We start from the raw sequence: 16,395 nt of genomic DNA, 5'->3' as shown, positions 1-16,395 counted from the left end.
GAGCGTCCATTTGGGCACTGGACATGGGGAAATGGCAGGATCCGCGGATTTGAATGTTTCTTTCTCATGTGTCATGCCAGGTCGGTCGTTGGGTTATTTCAGAGTTCAAGGATTGACTCTCAAGGTTCTGACTCTTAATTCCATACTGTTTCTATACCCTCGATGTGTATTATATTCGTATGCTCTCAAGTTGTAGATACCGACGATAGCCTTGTGATTTTGTAGAGCGTTATAGACAGTTAATCTACGCAGAGTGAAACATGGGTATCGACGCATAATGATAGAATCAACTACCATAGACGGAAAGTATGAAGACGCGGCGGCATAATATGACAGCCTCCCTCAAAACCTCAACTTTGGCCCAACATAAACAATCAGAATGGCAACAACCCATAACCCGAAAATCCACGCATACAGCATCATCCGCCCCCACAGCCCCTTCCCCTCGGTCATCTTGCGCAACATCCCCATCCTCTTTCCCGCCGCCTCCATCGTGGTACTCGTGCGATCGATACCCGACACCGCGCGGTCCAAAGCAGACTTCTCTCCCTCCAGCGTTGCCTGGAAGCTTTGCGAGGAGGATTTCAATTGCGAAGCGAGCGTTAGGAGCGAGCTAGTAAGATCTTCCTGTTCCATTCTGTGGGTGCTCAGTTCGGCTTCCGTTTCAGAGAGCTTGTTCGTATTGTTTCCTGTCGCCGCTGCTTTTTCCGTAGACGGCGGTGCGGGTTGAGTTGTGTGGCGATTTCGGAGGGTTGGCAGCGCTGGTGGGCTTGTTGATGAGGGGACGGGTGTTGGAGTTATTGTAGTCTCCGTTACGGATGTAATGGGTTGATGCGCTTCGCTCCTTCCCTTTACTTCTCGTTGCGAATGGGATGATTGTGTCGGTGTCCGCTGGGCTTTGGGTCCGGATACGGGTGATGTAGCTTTCTCGGTGACGGGCTTGGAGAACAGCTCCTTCCATTCGTCATCGATGTCGTCGGTCTCTTCGTCTTCATCTTCCTTCGTTTCGGCTTTGGCGTCTTCTTCGTCGAGAATGATCTGGATACGCTTCAGGAGCTGTTTGTCGCGCGTGATCTCGGATTGTGCTTCGTGCTTGCGGTCGAGGGGTTTGATTTGTGGGAGGGAGCGCTCGAGTTGGGTGAGGAGTGAGCGGGCATATTCAACGTTCTGTGGCATTGGTTAGATTCGAGGTTCTGGTGTACTTGTTCCTTGAAAGTATGTCCTTTAGAAGTAAAGCATTGAAGTAAAGCATTGGGAGGTCGGAGTAAATGCTTACCTTGTTCACGCGCATACGCTGGTATTCTGATTGGAAGGTGCGCCGGTCTGTCCCCGGGGAGAGGAGATTGTGCTCGAGTCTGGTGAACAAGCGGGCAACATTGAGAAGGGCGAGATCTGGAGAGCCCTCGGTGGGGAATGCGGTTACGGCCATGGCTGTGACTGGGAACCGGAAAAGTGAGCTGTTTGTAGATTGAAGATGTGGCATCGATGTAGAGCGTTTTCGAGATGACTCAGCATTGCAGGTCCACGGGTGGGGAACAAGTGGATCGCTTTGACTTTTAACTACATTTCACATACTTCCTATTCACATGTTCAAAGTTGCCGAGAACGACACAGCTAGTTAACATTGCTCTCTAAACGGCAACAATAATTGAACTGGTGTCCATATTATTAGGCTGGTATTTCAACTCTGTAAGAGTGGTATCCAGGTATTCTAAGGCGACAGTGCTGTCGTCGATCACGTACATTTTCCGGAAGTACTGAGTGGGAGCGACACCAGGAAGACAGTAAGCATGGAGTTCACGTTCTGTATCGTTAGGTAAAGCTCTTTCCATAAAAGCCCTATGTGGTAATGTTAGGTTTATGGTCTAGCTTATGGTCTAAACATTATTTACATGATATAACGCACGATTTGAGGGATTTAGAGGTGTTTTGAGAGTTTTCATGTGGAATAACCTCGGCTTTGAAGACATTAGAGATGTGCATGTTACCTCCCTTGACAAGGTTGAGAATACGACACTTCCAATAGGTGCCTTGAAGAATATTCCTAGGTGTAAGTGATGACATAGTTCGAATCAAAGGATTTCTTGCGGTAGAGGAAGTCGGACGGATGAGACACATTGGGAAAGATCTATAGAATGACAAGTGTGGAGAAATAGCAGGTACATATATATATATGTATAGGTGGATGCCTCGAGTCACAAACAGAGCGTGAAATATAATTGGGAAAACACTGGATGATCGATAATTGGATGCAGATATGAGCCCCGTCTTTCTGATTGGGCAGTGCAGGTGGCCATCCACTGCGCCACGCAATATTTTATATACACATAGTATTCATATTCTATGCTGTACTCTATGGAATATCTCCAGTTAGCCATACATGGTACAGGTACCAGAAGCCTTGAGCTCCCTATCTGATACTTGGATTGCCTATACTATATTACCTTTCCGGTTCATATAACTGTTTCCAATTCGATTCATTGGCTATTGTTTTTCTTCTTTTCCACATTACTTGAAGGCTACAATGTCATCTGACTTTTCCATTGGAGACATTGTTCTCTGTAGCCAAATTACCTATCGTTTATTTACTGCCGCAACCACAGGCCGAAAGAATGCACCACGGGATCTACAAGAACTTGAAAGTGCTTGGATTGCTCTCTGAGTCAGTTACAAAAAGCTTCTTTGGTTATTTCATCCCGAAGGTTCACTACTCTCGACCATGACGCTACCGTTCAACAATTAAGGTGTTTGGTTCGCTCGTGTCTCCAAACCCTAGGGCACCTCGAAAGCGCCACAGACAAATACCAAGCAACAGTTACCACGCCTTCATTGGTATTGCACGATGGACAAAAAAGTCAAGTTTCTGCACTCTCAGCAATTCACTACTCAGGTCAAAACACAATGGCGGCGAATCATGTGGGATCTCCGAGGCGAGTCTTTGAGCCAGTATCGACGGAAGCTCGAGTTGCATCTTGATGCCATCAATCTTTTCTTGAATACGCTCATATGGTATGCCATGTAATGTAATCACCACTTAGATCTTCTGTCGCTCATGCGTTCTAGGTCCCCCACCGATCGCATCGGACAAGACGGTATGCGCCAGGGACGAAGAATCGAAGAATTACTGCATCAAGCACCACACTTCAACAATGCACTATTTTACCTGATACCGAAAACAAGTCACGCCGCACCGAATAGTTCATTTGGGCTTTCTCGTGGTTCCTCATCGAGCGTATTATCGATATTTGAGTCGGTTCCATCACGGCCTAGACCTAGGCTAGACCAGGATTCTACGGATGTATATTTTAAAGGAGGTCAGCAGGGCCATGCGGGTTTCTCCAACGGGATAAGAGCTTAATCATCAGACTTGACCACATGAGGTTTTCTGCAGAAGCGTCGAGCTTGCGGGATGACATGTCTCGACAAAACGGTCTCATTTGTGATGGAAGCATGGCGTTACTTTGTGATTTATAGCCTTGATCATGTATAATTCAATGTTAATACCAAAAGCGAAGAATTTTGAAGATGTTCTTCAAACTACAACGGCAGATGATTGCCGGTTTGATCCTTGCAATATATCATAACCACAATATTCGTCATATTCATATGCTGGACATATGCTTAGCAAGATAAACGTATCTGCCGCCCAAAGCGATAAACAGACGATCCAAGCCCACGCGTTTCTAGGGAAAGACATTATTCGTGAAAGTGAAGACACACATAAAGGGAAGGAATAAGAAAGAAAGGCATAACAAAAGGCAACAAAAAAAAGAGATAACAGAATCACATAACCCCAGGCTGAGACACAGCAAAAAGAAAAACAAAAACAAAAAAAAACGAAAAAAAAGATCACCAATTCCGATAAACGCACGGAATGAATAAACTTGTAAAACAGGTGGTCAACTAGCTGTACTCCACAACAACACGCTTCCAAGTCCGCACTCCCTCATCATCCTCCTCGCACATTTGCTGGATCGTTTCATTGCGTTTTTGCACCTCCTCGGCCGCACCAGACGAAGAAGCCTTTGAAGATGTAGGACTACTCTCTGCCAATGCCAATCTCTCACTTTGCTGCTCTCTAGCCTGCGCAGCGAGGGCTCCACTGCTTGGCAAGAAGCTTGTATGCGATAAAGGTTGCAGGATATCGCAAGCAGATGGAGGGCGCGAGGCCGATGAGACGATATTTCCTTTTTCCATAATAGACTGGAGCCAGAAGTCCTGCTCTTGTTTGAAATCAGATGTAGGAATGATGTTTGTTTGTCTCAGACGACGATATTTGATATATCGGTGGATGAAGATGAGGCCGAGAAGAGAAAAGCTGAGCAGGGTGGTCACGGGCAAAAAGAACCCTGTAGCCAACTGTAGGAGTTCACGAGACAGATAGTTGTATCTTTGTTCTGCGGTGTTCATGACTTGGTTTTGGGTGGTTGGATAGCGTCCACCACTCGCGAAAGGTAAGTTGAAACTGCCTCCCCTGTAGAATGAAGGGGGAAACAGCTCAACTTAAGACTGCGGGTGTGGGGAAGTAAATCCAGGCCAGATGAAACAGGGTTTTAGCGAGTCAAAGATACGAGTATTGAATCGGGATTATGAGCGGACTTGGCGGGGAGGAGACAAGAGGCGAGTGAAAGGAACTAGTGGGACGGTGTGCAGGGGGCGGGCTTTTTAGTTTATATATATAAGAACTAGAGATGGGATATTACAGGAGTAGTATATCCTAAATAGGCTATGAGTGGGGAAGGGCCTGATGATCGAAGGTGATCCTTGAACTACCGGGATATATCTGCAAGATAGGGCTTCTGTGGTACATGTGAGAAAACAAAAAAACAAGAAAAATACCGAGCCCGACAACCGGGATCTCTGACTTTCGAAGTGGCAAATCAGACTTGATAGATCGAAAATTCAAACCAAATACAAAATACAAGAAAGATCTAAAAAAAAAAGATGTCTTTGCCTCCGTAGTCTTGGCCAGTATACAACATACTCCATACTGAGAGGGGGAGAAAAAAAAAAAAAAAAAAAAAAAAAGGTGGATAATTAAGGCCAGCCAGCCCTTCTCCACTCAGCTTACATTTTACACGCCACCGTTTAGCATTTCTTTGTTTCATTGATATATTCGACTCTCATGGAATGTTTCAAAGTTTAGCAAATAACTTTAGGATATGTGCCCGAAGACAACCTCATGTGCTGTCGATCATGACAAACGTACTATGTACTATGTTGTATGTACTCCGTACTCCGTACTCCGTATGTACATACTTCTCTCATCGAGATCGTCTTTGACTTTCAGCTGGCGCCTGCATGGGTCCCCCGCGCTAAGTTATTTCATACATCGAATCACAATGCAGCATGTCTGACTCGGCTATTATAGTGGGCTACACTAATACACTAAACTATGTGAATAGTTAAATCACCTACGTTTTACCCCCCAGTTAGCCCACCCCTTTGGTCTCACCTTATGTCTAAAGTGGATCGAATGACCCTGGCCCGGTTTCTTGGGCCGGCAAATCAGAGAGTACGAATAAGACGCGAGATGGATATATATTTATACCCATTGACAGGGGTTATCGATAAACAAGCCCTTCCAAATATATAAAAGTAATATCAACACAGTTTAGAGTCTAGAGTTTGGCGGTGACATTCTTCAGCTCCTCTTTGGCCTGCTCGCGCAATTTCATGCGAAGGATCTTGCCTGATGGATTCTTCGGAATCTCATTGAGGAATACAACTCCGCCGGTAATCCGCTTGAACGCGGAGACTTTGTTGTCCAAGAAATGCGTGATCTCGTTGGCAGTGGCGAATTGGCCAGATCTAAGCACCACGTATGCGCGAGGGCGCTCATCGTTATTGCTAATTTTTGTTTTAGAAGACAAAAAAAAAAAAAAAAAAAAAAAAAAAAAAAAAAAAAAAAAAAAAAAAAAAAGAAAAAAAGAAAAACATGAAAACTTACATGACAACTCCGATCACTGCAACATCTGAGATCGCCGGATGTTCAAGTAAAAGAGCCTCCAACTCGGCGGGTGCCACCTGATTGCCTTTGACTTTGATTAATTCCTGTTCTCATTAGTTTCGTTCTTTAACAAAATATAAATATAGATATAGACATATAAAAAAAAACCCACCTTCATTCGATCCACCACATGGAGTTTGCCCTTGTCATCCACGAACGCAATATCCCCCGTCAAAAGCCAACCATCGGTCGTCTTGGTCTCTTTCGTGGCCTTCTCGTTACGCCAGTAGCCCTTCATCACATTCGGAGCCCGAACCCACAACTCGCCACGACAATTCCGCTCTGTCACCTCTGATCCATCGAACATAATCTTCGCCTCGCAATTGGCATTGAGCTCACCGACAGATGCAGAAGTACTAATTTCAGTTGGAACCCATCCCGTAACCGAACAAGTCGCCCTATATGAAGTATAGATGAGTTTAGTTCCCACCAAAATAGATCAGGAAAAAAAAAAAGAAAAAAAAAAAAAAGAAGAAGAAGAAACACAAACTCACTCAGTCATCCCCCATCCCTGTTTAATATTAATCTTCCCAGGAGGCCACAACCTCTCAACTTCCTCACAAACCTCCCTCCCCAACGGTGCAGCACCACTTCCAACTAACTCAACACTACTCAAATCATACATCTTAACAGCAGGATGCTTCGCCAACGCAACAACAACCGGCGGCACGAGAATCAAATCCGTAATCCGGAATTTCTGCGTATACTCCAACATCTTGACGAACTCAAACTTCGCCATGAGATAAACCGGCGTCGCACGGTACAGCGCAGCCGCAATAAAGATATTCTGCGCCATCGCGTGGTACATAGGCAAGAAACATAACCAGCGCGAGCGCTCCAGACGCTCCTTGTAATCCGGATGCAGACTTGCCGTGTGACAATACTGGAGCATATTGGCAACGTAGTTCTTGTGCGAGATTTCAACGCCCTTGGGACGACCCGTTGTCCCGCTTGAGTAATTGAGCGCTAGTGTGCGCGACGAGAGGGTTGGATTATCCAGCTCGTCCCAGACGAAGGCGCGGCCTTCTTCTTCTGAAGCGACGAGGTCGCTCCAGTACGCGCAGCCGTTTTGCGGGGTTGTGACGCCGTCGTAGATGGAGCTGTCGTAGGTGAAGATGCGGGTTGTGGGGAGATTGGCTTGTTTGGCTGCTTCGAGACCTGTTTCTAGACTGCTGCGCGCGCAGAGGAGGTAGGTGGCGCCGCTGTCGTGGAGTTGGTAGGCGAGTTCGCGGGCTACGTAGGTTGGGTTTGCGCCCGTGAAGATTCCGCCTGCCATTATCACGCCCAGGAAGACTACGGGGAAGAAGAGGTCGTTGCCTGAGAAGAGGAGGACGCGGTCTCCGGGTTGGAGTCCGGATTTGCGTAGGCCGGCGGCGAACCGCTGGCTCCAGAGGCGGAGATCATGGGTGGTGAGGTAGTGGGTTTCTGGGCGGGCTGCTTCGAGGTAGTTCTTGTGGGTTTTGGAGAGAGGGGCTGTGGGGGATTTGAGGAGAAGAGAGGCTAGATGGGTGTCTGGGATGTCGATTGTCCAGCGGGATTTATACGGCATGGTGGGGGATATAATAGGCGATGGTTCAATGGGTATTGATATATGAGGGAAAAGGGGGCTGGGGGGATATGATGGCGAGGGTTTCATATAAGTAATGAATAGATATCTATGGATGGTCCAATTTTGCACAATTCCCCTGTTTCCTGCATAGTTCGTAATGCATCTCCCCGCATTGTCGGTTATATGCATGTGTAGGTTTTGCGGGGAACTTGACTAGCCTCGGTCTTCACACTGTACGGGGTAATAGACCAGCCATGGAACTAGTGTGCGGAGCAGATACATAAAGGCTATTAACAAGTGGTTAATGTCTTGGACTGGGTCGTAATAGGTGTTTTCCATCCATGGATGACGGGGGTATGGGATATTGGATGTGATAAACTAGGCCATATCCCAAAAGCAACAACCCAAAAGAACAAAGACTGGAAATAATACAATTGTTTTTGAAACTTGAGCTCCATGCATAAAATGATTCATCTACTACACCCCAGCCAACCCAAAATACATGAAAAAAAGAAAGAAAAAGACAAAATAGCAAAGGCTATAAAGAGCATATTCATGAATCCTCCCCACCTAAACACGTAACCGCTGCCTTCATCTCACTGACCAGTTTCTCCTCCAGTCGGTTCTCGGCCCCGGAAGTTGGGTCGGCAGGCTTTTGTCGGGACCACTCTACCTCCTTTTCATTGGTCGCCACAATGCGTGAACGCAGAGCAGCGCGGCGACTGAGGAGCTCCTCAATATCTTCCTTGACCTGTACCCGATCCCATTTAAGATCTTGGATGGCCTGTGCGTCAACCCCAGCACTGGCACCCGCCTCACGGAACCGGTCCAGGATGAACGAGATCAACGCAAGCGAGTAAGCCTCGGAGACCATGCTGAGACTGATCCACTTGGATGTCGGAACGGAGGAAACGGCGGTGTGGCTGGAGAATGCCTCTGTCGCGCGGGTCAGACGGGATTCGAATTGGTTGAGGAATGCGGCCACCTCGGGCGCGGTCCGCATGACACTGTAGAGCATGTTCAGGCACAGAGGAAGGAATCCTCCAGTCCAGATGGCGTATAGTCGGGAAACAGGGTCAAAGGGCCCGAAGGATTTCTTTTGGCAAAGAATGTTGGTAAGACGGCAGGTGGTCAGTTTCATCAAGACAGCCTCAACAGCAAGGTGTTCTGCGAGCATGGGCAGGGTTGACATCTTGACCAGGATTGAGACGCTGAGCTCTGCGTACACAGGGTCGCCTGCCACGGCTAATTGGTCGGCCCAGGAGAAGAGCGTCGTCGCATGACGGGCGGTGTCGTGTTCCTCAATGTGGTACACGATATGCTCATACAGGCGATCGGCGTTCTTCACTTGCAAGCATGTCTGCAGAATAGCGATGATAATGGCGAAATCTTTCGGTGCGCATTTTTCCGGCGTGTCATGGAGATAAGTGGTGAGGGATTTGAAGCCCTGGGCCACTATTGTTTTCACGACTTCCACGATGACAGTTAGATCCGAAGAAACCTCAGCCCTCTTGTTGATCGCCTCGGGGGCACTCCGAGAGGGGCTATCCAGGTGGAACTGAAGGGAAAGGAAGAGCACGTTCAGGAGGGACCGGAAGTAATCGGTATCATCATTGATCAAAGCCTCTTCGTATGTTAGATGCCGGGATCGCAGTGTCTTCCAGGTAATCTCGAGCAGCTGAAAGACTTCGGCGCCTCGAGCTTGTACCTCAACAAGCCGTTGGAGAAGTGCCTGGGCGAAATCAACGCGCGCTTGTTGGATTCGCTCGAAAATGGCTTCAGGGGGGCCACTGCTAATATTGGCCTTCAAACAACTTTGAGCGACCAGTGCCATTGACTTTCGGACCTCGGTATCGGGCATGAAATCGGCACAGTGTTCGATAGCGAAGAACTTCCAGCTATGGAGAAGGCTCTATTTCAGGTTAGAAAATTAACTCATTTGCGATGAACGGAAGAAAACTTACCACCTGCGCCTCGACAAGAGACAAATTGATGTTGGCGCGTTCAAACTCCTCAGCAAAGCCACGGTTCTTGGTACCAGCCCAGGCAAAGTCGTAGGACAGGAGCTTGTCTCCCATACTCAAGTCGTAGTAGTAATCTCGTCCTAGACTACGAACCTCAAGCGGAGTTCTTTTGAAGTCAACGATCTTGCAGCCCGAGTACCGCATCTCAAAGTTCTTCTTTAAGTTGGCATGCAATGAGGAATTGTAGGCCGAAACTTCAACTGCATCCTTGGCGTACCACGACACCAATGGAATCAAGGTTTTTATAAAGCTTCGGTCGCCTACCTCCTTTGCAGAGTGTAGGTAGACCGCACACAGATCCGCGACAACGGCTGCAATCCGAGTGGCATGGATTTGGTCCATCACTGGCAGAGAAGAAATCCTCAGCTTGGAGACGTGGTTAATTATGCTGGTGAAAAACTGAGGATGCTTGCTTAAATGGGAAGTGGCCCATGGCCAATTTTCTTGGGCACGAGAGACAAACTCGAGCAACGCCAAGGCGACTTGCGGCTCTTGTTGGTCAATGTGAGACAATTTCTCAAGTGCCATTTTCAGGAAAGGAACGCTCCTCATCCTAAGACCATCAGAAGTAGGTTCCTTCTTTAGAGTCTGGCGAGGGGATGATCCCGTGAGGATGAAAACTGCAAGCCATTGCTGGCGCTTGCTAACAAATGTCGATAGTAGCTGCCATACTGCAAGAAGTAGAGGCCTATCACACATCGGCTTGTCGAGTTGTGACAGTACATCAAGAAACAGACAGGACGACTCTGCCCCAAGATGGCCAACAAGGGAAGGGGGTTCATTATCTGGATTTGAAGCGGCGCTGGAGATCAAAATCTCGAGAAGTGACACAACGGGCAGCCTGTACGCATCATGCAGCGCGTAGAGTTTGACTAAAACTGGGCTGGCCTTGAACAATTGTTCCTCCAGAAGCGAGCCAGGTTGTTCTGCTAGTTGGGCTGCCTGCACCAGTTTGATGCAGAGCCGCAGTGTAGATTTGACCTGGTTCTCGAAGAGGGTGAGATATCTGAGGTGGAGTGTTGGTGGTGTCTGGAGACCCTCGGCGATCAACCGAAGAATTGGATTGAAGGGCAGGTCAGCGGTTGACCGAGGGCGCAGCATATCCAAAATGTACGCTGCAGATGTAGAAAAGACGCCGGTAACTTTGGTTTCCAGTTTTGGGCTGTCATTGATTCCGAAGGCATAGTACAGAACACGTTCAAACGAATTGGCAAGCATCGAGTTGATCTTGAGTCGCTGTTCTGGTAGATTGAACCTCCAATTTCCACTGCTGTTGAAAATCTCCAGCATTGTGCGCGTGAAGTTCAACATAATGGTTCTCATGACGTGGGATGGAATACCTGCGCTCCAATCAGACGCAATGGATGATTTGCTTGTCACGCTGCCCGGGCTCTTTCGCAACACTGCTCGAGATGCCGCATCATTGATGACAGCGTCCACGAGGTCGACACAGCTCAGCAGGAACGGATACTCGCCAGAAGGAATTTCCACTGCTGAAACGATTGCCGTCATGACACCACCCTTGCCGTCGGACCCAATGAGACTGCTGCGACCAAGGAACGGCCATACTCGATTGGGCAGGATCTTTAGAAGTGCTTTGATAAAGCGCAGGCATGCCATGGTTGCATCCAAAGACTGGCCTAAATCTCCTCGGGTGCCGACAGTCTGCAAATTGCGTTCAAAGATATCGAAGATCACAGAAATTATGTCACCCTGTTTAGACAACCCATCACTAGCCATCTCTAGGATCCTTTTGCCGCTTGCATCGCCAGAACTTTGTGTCTTAGAGTGGGCTATCAAGTCTGTCAAGAGAGCAATGATTTCCGTGGCGGTGTCGTCAGTCCAACCAGGCGAGTGGACGCCGGTCTCGCTCCATTCTTCAAGCCAGCTTCCTAAAAAGCTTAAGCAGGAGTATCGATGCTCCCACATGATGACCGCGGGTCTTGAATCGGAGATGACTTGACCAACGGTCAGCCGTGGAATTTCAGAAGAACCGCTGACGATTATAGCATTGCTTGGTTCTCTCTCGAAAAGACGGTTCTGGGATGGCGTTTCAAACATTGGTAGGGGTTGGAGTAGGGACACAAAATCGGCATTCTCGTCCTCTCGAATGGTGGCATAACCCTGGAAAGTTGGCGAGACAATCTGTGTAAAGGATTCCATGTTCTCAACCTCCTCGAGAATAGCCGGCAGGCCATCTTCGTTCAAAGAGTGCCCACTGACGAGAGCACGACAGAGCTGTAGAAATGGTGCGGTTTCGTAAGGGAAACGGGACCGTGCAACGCGAAAGATGCCGTCCATCAGATTCCGATCCTTGGCGAATAGAGACTTAGGATCGGTAGCAGGCCCTAGAGAATTTGAATCTCTTGACAGCTCGTTGTCATCATCACTTAAGATAGCCAGGACTGACCCCACGATTTCCGGGGAGTAATCCAAGAACATAATGGCAACTCGGATAAGGTCAAGAAGCGACAACCGGATCCATCGGGCTGTTAGGCCATCGTCAACGGCTGACATTGACCCGGTCTTACTAGCCAGGGCGATAACAGTGTTAAATGCCGATTCTTTGAGGGTATCAGAGGTAAGAATGGGAATAGCATCTTCAGCTGTGCTTTGCGGAGTTCTGGCGCAGTCAAGCAATATTTCATATGGTGACTGTTCGGATGCTCGAGATAACCCTGCATTATGTGTCTGCTCGTTGTAGGAGACAGCAGAATCATGGCTTAGATCATGCTCTCTGGTGGTTCTCTCGTTTTCTGCCAGCTCTTGAATGGTATACAAGATCAGCCCCCATGAAAAGGCTGCCGGACTCGCGGTGTTCAAATCGCCGCATGCAGTAAGAAAGATCTCATTGATTTGAGAGATTTTCTCCTTGCACCAGAAGTAAGGCTGAGGCGAGGATTGCATGTGTGTCTTATTCGGAATGGAAGAGATGGCGAGAGAGGGTTTTAAAAACGCCAATGTGGTAAGTGACACGAAAGCCTGAAGGGGGAACAAGACTTCGACAGGCTGTTGACAAGGCTATAAGAAAACATTAGCATTCCGATAGCTCGAAGTAGGCGACCGGCCACTTACCACTTGAATTGTCTCAAAGAAGCTATAATCAGCCATGAGCTGGAGCCAGGACAACAGGAGGTCTGCAGTTGGAAATTCCACTGAGGCTTGGAGCTGGTGGAACATGAGTTGCACGATATGAACAATCTCCTCCACGAGACTTGTTCTCCAGATGTTCTCCAGTTCCTCGCTGCTTTGTGCGGCACTGAGCCAGCCACCGTCTCCTTCCAAACTCGTTAACCGACTGCGTATCGAGGTGATGCATTCTTGAAGAAATCGGTCCAATCCATCACCAGTCGACTTGTCTTGGAAAATTGTGGTCCCTATTTTGCGCAAAGCAAGTTTGCGATCATAACTGGTGGGGACGGTCGAGTCAGCTGAAGTACCATCGTGCAGGGACAGAGCAAGCAGCTTGCGGAGTGTCTTCACTACATGGCTTGCCTCGGAGAGGTACACCTCGCGGAGTCGCAAACGCCTCTTCTCCTCTTTTTCAAATGACTGAACACCGTCGCTTCTAGCTGTTTGGTTCAATAGGTTGGCGAAGTTAGGACCGGCTAGAGAGCCTCGAAGATTCTCAGTCCCAGCCGCGCTCTGTAGACTGGTTGTTTCCTCGCTGGAAAAGCCGAGTGTGAGGCGCGTTGCCGGACGGTTCTGCCATTCCAATACAGCGATGCGAAGAGCGGCGATTTCGTCGATTCCGGCTTGCTTGCTTAACCATAGCGCGTCGGCCTTGATCTCCTTCAGGTCAAAAGAGCTTTGGCCATTGGTCTCGACATGGATTGCGGCGGTTTTGGATTCGAATTCGGATTTTGATTTTGCGGAAGGGGAGGGGAACGGTTTTAGGCCGTCAGAGAGTAGGCGAATAGATTCGGAGTGTGAAAAGAAGACATCGATATTGCCTCCGTCTTCGGGATGGCTTTCAGGATCAATGGCGTAGAGAAAAGCTCTTCTCCAGGATCTGCTTTATATCAGCATATTGCCTTCCATGGCGACAGGTGATAAGAGTGAACATACAAGAGTTGAACGTCCCCGGAGATGCACTGGTCCAGGGACGGGAAATAGGCCTCCGGAACGGGAGCCATGTTGGGCAATTAGATCATCATAGGACAGAAAGGAAGAGCGGAATGAGGCGACACCAGGGAGGTGACGGGAGAACAAAGAAAAAGGTAGATGGCGAGCGTGGGGAGCTCTTGAATTGAGAGGGAGCTTCAAAAGAATATTATTCACCGCGACTGGGTCAACAATCATGTGCCCTATCTGATCTTATTGCCGGGCGGTGAGTGGAAACTTGGAAACTCGAAGTGCTGTTGACTCACCTCCGTCCAACTTGGGTAATTCGCAAACATCTGATTTGGTTTTAAACTGTTCGAGATTCCGAAGCTTATAGCAGAACGATTATCATATTCTCTCAACCCCCCCGATATCCTACCACAATCCGCGGTTATGGCGGACCTTGTCGACCACTCCCCCCGCCATGCCACGAAATCGGCCCAATTGGCCAGCGCATCCAACGTGATTTTGATCGACAATTACGACTCATTTACCTGGAACATCTACCAGTACCTTGTCCTTGAAGGTGCCACTGTCACGGTCTACCGCAATGACGAAGTCACTGTTGAGGACTTGGTTGCAAAGAAACCTACTCAACTGGTTATCAGTCCTGGCCCCGGCCACCCCGAGACCGATGCAGGAATCAGTAGCGCCGCAATCCAATATTTCAGCGGAAAGATTCCGATATTTGGTGTGTGCATGGGCCAGCAATGTATGATCACTTCGTTTGGTGGTAAGGTGGATGTGACCGGCGAGATTCTGCACGGAAAGACCTCGGAGTTGAAGCATGACTCCAAGGGTGTGTACCAGGGATTGCCAACCTCGCTCGAGGTCACTCGGTACCATTCGCTCGCCGGAACACACTCGACTATCCCAGATTGCTTGGAAGTGACTTCGCGGGTCGAGCTGGGGGACGGCAGTGGGAAGAATGTCATTATGGGTGTTAGACACAAGGAGTTCGCAGTGGAAGGTGTTCAATTTCACCCTGAGAGTATTTTGACGCAATACGGCCGCAAGATGTTCAGAAACTTCTTGGAGCTCACCGCTGGGACCTGGGGTAACAAGCAGGGAGCAGCAGCTGCCGCACCGGCAAAGAAGCTATCCATTTTGGACAAGATCTACGCCCACCGCAAAAATGCTGTTGAAGAGCAGAAGAAGATTCCGGCTCTGCGACCAGAGGCTCTTCAAGCTGCATATGATCTGAACATTGCGCCTCCTCAATTGTCATTCCCTGAGCGCCTGAGACAGTCAGACTACCCTCTCTCGCTCATGGCGGAAATCAAGCGTGCGTCACCCTCCAAGGGCATCATCTCGGCCGACGTTTGTGCCCCTGCTCAAGCACGGGAGTACGCCAAAGCTGGCGCCAGCGTCATTTCTGTCCTCACAGAGCCGGAGTGGTTCAAGGGCACCATAGATGACCTGCGGGCTGTTCGTCAGAGCCTGGAGGGACTTACCAACCGACCCGCTGTCCTCCGAAAGGAGTTCGTCTTTGACGAGTATCAGATCCTGGAGGCACGTTTGGCTGGAGCTGATACAGTTCTACTGATTGTGAAGATGTTGGACATTGAGTTGTTGACTAGACTGTACCATTACTCGCGCAGTCTCGGCATGGAGCCTCTGGTCGAAGTTAATACCCCCGAAGAGATGAAGATTGCAGTTGACCTGGGTTCTGAAGTCATCGGTGTCAACAACCGAGACCTGACGAGTTTCGAGGTCGATCTCGGAACTACCAGTCGCCTAATGGATCAAGTCCCTGAGAGCACAATTGTGTGTGCCCTTAGCGGAATCTTGGGGCCCCAAGATGTGGAGGCTTATAAGAAAGAAGGTGTTAAGGCCATTCTTGTTGGAGAGGCTCTCATGAGGGCACCTGATACCTCTGCCTTTGTGGCACGTCTTCTCGGCGGTTCTAATCGAAACTCTGCTGGTGCATCACCAAGTTCTCCATTGGTGAAGATCTGTGGAACTCGTACCGAAGAAGGAGCTCTGGCTGCTATTCAAGCTGGCGCAGATTTGATTGGCATAATCATGGTCCAGGGCCGCTCACGGCTTGTCCCAGATGATGTGGCCCTCGGGATTTCCCGGGTGGTCAAGTCGACCCCTCGTCCGGCCGGTACATCGCAACAGTCGACAAACGCTACCTCGTTGGAATGGTTCGATCACTCTACTAATATCTTGCGCCACCCTTCTCGTGCTTTACTCGTTGGCGTGTTCATGAATCAGCCGCTATCATATGTCATTTCTCAACAACAAAAGCTGGCTCTCGATGTCGTGCAACTGCATGGATCCGAGCCATTGGAGTGGTCTAGTTTGATTTCAGTTCCTGTCATTCGCAAATTTGCCCCTGGTGACATTGGAATTGCTCGCAGAGCATACCACACTCTTCCATTGCTGGACTCTGGGGCCGGAGGCTCTGGCGAGCTTCTGGAGGAGAGCGGTGTCAAAAAGGTCCTCGATAGTGACGAGGGATTGAGGGTAATCCTGGCTGGAGGATTAAACCCGGACAACGTGGTCGACACGGTGAAAAAGCTGGGCGAGTCGGGCCAAAAGGTCGTCGCATTGGATGTCAGCTCTGGCGTAGAAACAAACGGTGCTCAGGATTTGGAGAAAATCCGAGCCTTTGTGAAGTCTGCTAAAAGCATTCGGCAATGAACAGGCTAGGGACGTGCACTTACACTACTCAGGACGACTTCTTTTCTTATTCTATCTCG

General features: G+C 48.9%; 7 protein-coding genes across 7 annotated transcripts; 2 read left to right on the top strand and 5 right to left on the bottom strand.

Annotated features, from left to right (window-relative positions):
* Positions 1 to 342: 342 nt before the first annotated feature.
* Positions 343 to 1,429, bottom strand: N7537_011109 (uncharacterized protein; the record flags this gene model as incomplete). Its single annotated transcript, XM_056902163.1, has 2 exons — positions 343 to 1,167; positions 1,277 to 1,429. The coding sequence occupies 2 exons, from the start codon at positions 1,427 to 1,429 to the stop codon at positions 343 to 345; spliced, it is 978 nt and encodes a 325-aa protein (XP_056747450.1).
* Positions 1,430 to 1,631: 202 nt separating this feature from the next.
* N7537_011108 (uncharacterized protein) lies at positions 1,632 to 2,064 on the bottom strand (the record flags this gene model as incomplete). The annotated part of the gene is made up of 2 exons (XM_056902162.1): positions 1,632 to 1,839; positions 1,907 to 2,064. 2 exons carry the CDS (start codon positions 2,062 to 2,064, stop codon positions 1,632 to 1,634), a joined length of 366 nt encoding a protein of 121 aa, XP_056747449.1.
* Positions 2,065 to 2,842: 778 nt separating this feature from the next.
* N7537_011107 (uncharacterized protein) lies at positions 2,843 to 3,022 on the top strand (the record flags this gene model as incomplete). Its single annotated transcript, XM_056902161.1, has 1 exon — positions 2,843 to 3,022. One exon carries the CDS (start codon positions 2,843 to 2,845, stop codon positions 3,020 to 3,022), a length of 180 nt encoding a protein of 59 aa, XP_056747448.1.
* Positions 3,023 to 3,903: 881 nt separating this feature from the next.
* N7537_011106 (uncharacterized protein) lies at positions 3,904 to 4,410 on the bottom strand (the record flags this gene model as incomplete). The annotated part of the gene is made up of 1 exon (XM_056902160.1): positions 3,904 to 4,410. The coding sequence occupies one exon, from the start codon at positions 4,408 to 4,410 to the stop codon at positions 3,904 to 3,906; it is 507 nt and encodes a 168-aa protein (XP_056747447.1).
* Positions 4,411 to 5,621: 1,211 nt separating this feature from the next.
* N7537_011105 (acyl--CoA ligase) lies at positions 5,622 to 7,559 on the bottom strand (the record flags this gene model as incomplete). The annotated part of the gene is made up of 4 exons (XM_056902159.1): positions 5,622 to 5,850; positions 5,951 to 6,054; positions 6,123 to 6,408; positions 6,505 to 7,559. 4 exons carry the CDS (start codon positions 7,557 to 7,559, stop codon positions 5,622 to 5,624), a joined length of 1,674 nt encoding a protein of 557 aa, XP_056747446.1.
* A 553-nt stretch (positions 7,560 to 8,112) lies between these two features.
* On the bottom strand, positions 8,113 to 13,719 carry N7537_011104 (nucleoporin; the record flags this gene model as incomplete). Its single annotated transcript, XM_056902158.1, has 4 exons — positions 8,113 to 9,471; positions 9,524 to 12,604; positions 12,659 to 13,595; positions 13,652 to 13,719. The coding sequence occupies 4 exons, from the start codon at positions 13,717 to 13,719 to the stop codon at positions 8,113 to 8,115; spliced, it is 5,445 nt and encodes a 1,814-aa protein (XP_056747445.1).
* A 361-nt stretch (positions 13,720 to 14,080) lies between these two features.
* Positions 14,081 to 16,336, top strand: N7537_011103 (bifunctional anthranilate synthase/indole-3-glycerol-phosphate synthase; the record flags this gene model as incomplete). Its single annotated transcript, XM_056902157.1, has 1 exon — positions 14,081 to 16,336. The coding sequence occupies one exon, from the start codon at positions 14,081 to 14,083 to the stop codon at positions 16,334 to 16,336; it is 2,256 nt and encodes a 751-aa protein (XP_056747444.1).
* Between the last annotated feature and the right edge of the window lie 59 nt (positions 16,337 to 16,395).

The sequence above is a fragment of the Penicillium hordei genome (assembly GCF_028827395.1).
Source record: "Penicillium hordei strain IBT 12815 chromosome Unknown utg000006l_segment0_segment0, whole genome shotgun sequence".
In the NCBI taxonomy this organism is placed as follows: Eukaryota; Fungi; Ascomycota; class Eurotiomycetes; order Eurotiales; family Aspergillaceae; genus Penicillium; species Penicillium hordei.
The sequence above is the reverse complement of the archived record's forward strand: the minus strand, read 5'-3'. Positions and strand labels throughout refer to the sequence as shown.